Genomic DNA, 6,061 nt, shown 5'->3' on the forward strand with positions numbered 1-6,061 from the left:
AATTAGATTAATTACCTTTTTAGTTACACAAATTGCGACACGTGTCTGCATGTATTAGAAAGTTGAAGGCAGCAATCTCAAATGTCTATACCTGTGTTTCCCCATTTCGAAATGGCGAGGTAGATGAAGATAGCTGCCATCGAACTTCCTGTTAAACTCACCTAATTACGCCCGCGGAATCGCGAAGTGCGGCTCGCGGTGCAGCCCTCCTGTGACGTAGTTGTAGGGCAGCGTAAAATAAAGCTTCGCCATACCACGAGATGGCGATCCGTCTCGCCCCTGCTGTTGAAGGCAACGTGCGTTCAAGTTGGAGCCGCGCAAGGCGCCAATCAGCATCAGCATCAACGCGACCCTTTCAAGTCACGTGGGCACTGCACCCGAACCGTGCTTCGCGGTGCCACGCGCATAATCAGGCAAATCGAAGGAATAATTTTGCGCCTGTGATTTCGGTCTACGTGGCCATTCCAAAGTATAGAAACCCGTAACGAGACTCTTGATACGGCCACCTTCGACTTTCCGATATAAACATCCACCGTAAAGTTTGTGACTAAGAAATGAATTAATGTGATTAGTTTAATTACTGAGAGGATTGATGTTTTTTTCTTGCAAGTGATATCCACCTGGGCACATAAACAACGTGTAGTGATGTAATTCGAGTAACTCTCGTAGGTTTAAAAAAGTGTTTAAAGAGAAACACACACTCACACGCGCACACACGCAAACTGTATACGTAGGGTCCTTGGTTTCTTTCGGAAAACCCAGATAATTCTCAATGGTTTCACCCCGAACAAGCTAAAGAAAAACGCCATTTCTACCCGAAGTTCCGCCCTGTCATATTTGTATTTTTGTTCCGCCCTGTGTATTTGTATTTGTTCTTGCCAAAATGGCAAGAACAAATACAGGTGTCAAAAAATACAATAAAGGCTGCCCTCCTTGTGTCAGCAAGTGGTCAAGGTATATCATGTTAACATTACTACTCACATGTGCGTAGGGATTTACTTATCTTTCGCTTAGTGTTCAAGAGAGAGCCGAGGTAAGTAGCGTATTCAGTGCCTGCCAACCTTCAGTGAATGAAAGCTAGTTTAGCAGCCGCGTTTTGCATGAATGCGACATTGGGCCATCGCATCGCATCTACGTCACGTCGTATGTGCTTAAACTGCGGTGATGCGCTCCAACACAGCGCTGACGAACGGTAGTTGTGATGATGTCGAGAGGGAGGGCGTTTCCACAACCAAGGTACGTTCAAACAGGTCCAGTATGGGCAAAGGAATGCTTGATATGCAAATAATAATGCACGCCAACGGAGGCTTGCAAGATAAAGAAAAGCATCGCACCTATTGCGAAGCACTTGTAATGAAACCATAGAAATAAGAAGGAAAAAATCTGGTAGGCGTGCTTGGCGGTCCCTCGTTTGCTTTGTCCAATCTGCCATGGTGGCTAGCGGTTATGGTATTGTGCAGCTAAACATGACGTGGCGGCTTCGACTCCCGACAGTGACAGTCGCATTGTTATGGCGGCGATTAGTTTAAAATAAATACAGTGGTCCAAATTAACCGGGAATCCCCCAGTACAGCGTGCCTCATAATCATGTCGTGGTTTTCGCGAGTAAAACCCCTGAGGTAATAACGTATGCTAGAGTCAAGTTCAGTTATGGATAATTCATAAAACCAATTTCTTATTAATTAAATAATTACTGTGCTAGCTTGTCAAGACGTATGGTTGGGCTAGTTAGTTCGTTATAGCAGCAAATGACTCCAGAGAACATGAGGGACAAGCAAGACCGCACGTCGAAATCGTCTCAGCCTCCTTTTTCGTTCGTCGTGTTCTATGGCGCATTTTGCTGCTTCTATGCTAATTACGTTTTGACTCAACTTTTCATTGTTTTCTATTCTTGCGAATGGGCACTCTCTGTGGTCAGCAATAAAGGTCAACAACTTTTAATTCTTTTTGTAGAATTAGGTTCGGGGTATTGCGAGGTTTAAGTAGCAGTAGTAGTAGTAGAAGTAGTATTTATTTGGCTTGGCCGAGTTGGGCACCTGGGCTGAGGTAGTTTTCGGTGCCTTAAACACTACCTCCCCTTGCTTGTGTAACTACTATGCTTTTTCGATATTCTTCTTCTTATGTTTCAGTCCCTTAAGCTGCGAAATGAGCAGGATGCTTAGAATAGCTGCCACCCTCCTGTGTTTTCTGACAACTGCGGCGTCACTGGACATCGACACGTCGGACGGAGGTTACAAGGACATATGGGTTTCCATCAGCGAAAGCGTTCCTTACAACGAGTCCATCGTTGAGAACATCAAGGCAAGCACGAACTCCTCGCTTCCAACAGCTTCACTTCACTTCGTCCTGTGTTTTGGCGCTCACACCACCTCGTTACAGATAACAGGGTACCAGAGCACGACGGATGTCTTCCTGTTTTTCACACACACACACGCACGCACACGCGCGCGCACACACACACACACACACACACACACACACACGGACCACGGACGCACGCACGCACGCACGCACGCACGCACAGGTGATGTTCAGGTGGAGAGGCTGGAAGCGCATGTTTCTTGCTCCTATTTGTTTCACTTATACATTGCCTAAGCCGCCATGAGTGAAGAAAATTAGTAACAAAACGCTGATTAATGCGATGATTAACGTTGCCCTTTGTTACGTTAGCCGATACCACCATTCCTGTTCACGCCGCACTTTTGCGGTTTGGTGGTGTGTTCACATTTTTTCGCAGTACTAAAGCGGCTACATTTGGGTACCACAACGTGCAAAATCTTAGCCTCTCCAGCTCGCACAGATGCACTTTAGTCAATTGGAATGCAGATTTTTACTAGTACTACTTCTTTGCTGTGGGAACACGATTGCGGAAACTGTGCTTCTGCCCCATCAAGCTATAGCTTTCGATATCGCATTTTGCAAAATTCTTCTCCGCAGCGTCGTCTCCAACGGCCGCCGCCTACGTTGGCGAACGAAGAGATGCTTATATCTGCGTACATTATCTTTCACCATTAGATATTTACCCGAAATTTCTTACTGACCTTTGCGAAACTTCCTGTGTATAAGCATACCAGCTCGTTCCAAAGCAAATGCGTCAGTTTATCTAACAGGTGTGCTCGGTTGAGCCCATTTGGTGTTTAATGTCAATACGACTATAGTTCATGACATTTTCAGTATGCCCAACTTTTTCTCTATCAAATGTACTTTTTCCTAAATAGTATAGCGGCGTAGCCTACGTAATTTTTCAGCTGGTGTTATACCCACACTGCAGACTCAACCTTGAATAAACAAAAATACTTTTAAACTTTACTTACTTCTTCCTTAGTTCAGTTTCAGAGGAAAAACCGCGAGAGGAAACAACTAAATTCTGAGCTTGCTACTTATGTGCAAGTCGCGCGCTTAATCGTAGGAGCTAGATATTTTTCAACACATTTTTGTTTCTTCAATAATAACTGTAGATGACGCGTCGAATAGTAGCCACGTTGCTACAATTCGTCAGTTGCTTAGAAAATTCCAATTTATTAGGCAATACGTACGATAGACAATACTGTAGGCCTTCGAGCTTTCTTCTGTACAGTGTAAGCCATCTTGGCTTCTTCGATTCTATAAGACAGTCGCATTTAGTGGCAGCAAGGAGATACAGACTGTGGCAATAATAGGCAATAATAGAAGCAGAGTAAGGAACAAAGAAACAATACAAAAAAACCTTACAGTTCTTTAGAAGTTCTGTTAAAAATGAACCAGTGTGTCGTTTTGTTGAACTTAGAATGTCCGCCTTAGGCAAAGAGCATTGCAGCTTCAGCAGTGCCGGTTCGAGTACCTTATATTATCCGCGCAAAAGAACAGTCATTAACCTCTTAGTAACTTCGTGCAAGACCGCAAGCCAAATTAAGTAACGGTCATTCGGAAAAAAAAAGTCAGAAGCAGGCATTACAAGAGTCTTAAAGGCATTTCAGTATCTAAATCAAATACTCTAACGTGACTATTCGAGTGTGGCAGTTTCTTTGTTTTTCATTTAGTAAATTTAGTTCGAATTTGCCGTAATGGGATCATCCTCATATCAACCTAACAAGCGCCTGAGACAAAAAGACAGCACTCGTCTCGTGTTTGTTTGCCTCTGTCAAGTTTTCATCTTTTCACGCCACAACCAATGATAGCAACTTGCTAACTCGCCGATATATATATATATATATATATATATATATATATATATATATTGACACGTGTACTTATCTTTATCGGGCGACCACGTTTCGCCCCCTAACAAATGTAATCGCACAGCGCGGGACGCGCCTGCATGTATCCGAAGTTTCTGGAAAGTTGTCGATGCTTCTACTCGGCTGTCTGTTGTCGCCGAATCTTGTGTTATCTGATTTCATCGCGTGACACGAATGGTGTAGAACTTTGTGGAAGGCACGCGGGTCCTAACGATTAGCCTGGAACATTCGACGACTGCTCTATAAAAGCCTACGCGCTTGACCCGCTGATCAGATTTTTCGACGATCGCCGACTGTGTTCGCCGCTATCGTTGTGCTTTAAGTGTAGCCTGTTTTGTGGGCACAGGTTCGCCCAATAAAAGCTAGTTTTGTCCTTCACAGTACTGCTACTGTGTTCTCTAACGTCACTACCACGTGACAATATATATATATATATATATATATATATATATATATATATATATATATATATATATATATATATATTATACTACCTTAACGGGTACTTTGGCGAAAAAACCAACAGGCTCTGTTCCGGTCTTCGTCCGAGCTCCTGCACAAGGCCACCAATGGGCGCGTCTACTTCAAGCACGTGACCGTCGAGGTTCCCAAGACCTGGCCGAAGAGAGGCAGCGCCCGCGCCCTGTCGTCCGGCTTCTTCGACAGGAGCGACGTGCGCGTCGACCAGCCCACCGCGCTGCACGGGGACAGGCCGTTCACCGTGCAGAAGAGACGCTGCGGAGAACCCGGAGACTTCATTCAAGTGACGCCCGCGTTTCTGGCCGCCATTGGCAACTCGACGGCAAAGAAATTGGAGAACGCAGGCAAGCGCCATTTCCGCATTTTTAGTATATGAACTCTGTAATGGGGCCAAAAGACACATCAAGGAAAGCAAAACTTGCTGACCTTTATTTCTGGCCACCGATGACATATTTATGGAAAAAATGAACAATGAAATGTTGTTTGAGCAATATTTTAGTTGCTGTAGCCATGAATCATATTTGGCTTTGGTTTCATAAGCTGTCCACAACTGAAACTCCATTCCAGCGTATCAAGGACATTACTATATTCTGAAAGGTAAGTTTCCCGTGCTCAAGTCGAAATTTACGAGGCATCACACTCAGCGCAGCATATGTGATACGGCAGACGTTGCAGGGCAATAATTTATTCTTATTTACCCACTCGTTTCTTACTTAAGAAACGGTAGGAATGGAATTACGGAGGAAAGGGCCGTTGCAGCCACCGCGGTAAACAGCAGCCGAGCGCTTAGCGTTCGTTAATTGCTGGGCTACTGAGCAAGAGCTGGCAAGTGCGATTCCCTACAGTAGCAGCAGCATTTCGATTCGATGAGTGCGGCATGTGAAAATAACGGTGTGCTGGTATGTACCGTGTAGCGGTTGCAGGTTTGAAGAGATCCGGTTAGGTTAAATTAATCCGGAGCCTCGTTTGAGATGCTTCAGATGTTACACCCTATGTCTTCGTTAATGGTAAATAAAACCTTGAAGCTACTACCAAGGTGCTATAGGCACCCTGCGTCATTAGGAACCCACGGAACTTCCGCGCAGAAGTTAACGCAGTGTGAAACGAGTCGACATTGAAAACGATAGCCTCCCTCGACGTTATCGCTACTTCAAATACCCCCGATTAGTGCTTGACCGAGTCTTCTTTGGAATTAACAGCTGGAACGCCAGTGAACACGACAAGACAGTTATGATATACTTCTTTAAATTAAAGAAACATATTTACAGTATCATTGTTCATAAAATTGGTATTTTGACTTGCTTGGAATTCGGGGCTTTCTTCTGTTCAATACATTTGCGGCTAAATCGCAATTGGGTGGTGAT

General features: G+C 44.4%; 1 protein-coding gene across 1 annotated transcript; it reads left to right on the top strand.

The window, feature by feature from the left end:
- The first annotated feature begins 2,154 nt into the window (after window positions 1-2,154).
- LOC126527470 (calcium-activated chloride channel regulator family member 3-like) lies at window positions 2,155-5,073 on the top strand. Its single transcript, XM_050175301.1, has 2 exons — window positions 2,155-2,301; window positions 4,744-5,073. The coding sequence occupies exons 1-2, from the start codon at window positions 2,155-2,157 to the stop codon at window positions 5,071-5,073; spliced, it is 477 nt and encodes a 158-aa protein (XP_050031258.1).
- The last annotated feature ends 988 nt before the right edge of the window (window positions 5,074-6,061 follow it).

The sequence above is a fragment of the Dermacentor andersoni genome, chromosome 9 (assembly GCF_023375885.2).
Source record: "Dermacentor andersoni chromosome 9, qqDerAnde1_hic_scaffold, whole genome shotgun sequence".
In the NCBI taxonomy this organism is placed as follows: domain Eukaryota; kingdom Metazoa; phylum Arthropoda; class Arachnida; order Ixodida; family Ixodidae; genus Dermacentor; species Dermacentor andersoni.

What these genes read in the sequence shown, in the direction of transcription:
- LOC126527470 (XM_050175301.1), top strand. Translation starts at nt 2,155, where the DNA reads ATGCTTAGAATAGCTGCCACCCTCCTGTGTTTTCTGACAACTGCGGCG. An exon ending in CCATCGTTGAGAACATCAAG is followed by an intron (nt 2,302 to 4,743) that starts GCAAGCACGAAC and finishes AAAAACCAACAG; the next exon opens with GCTCTGTTCCGGTCTTCGTC.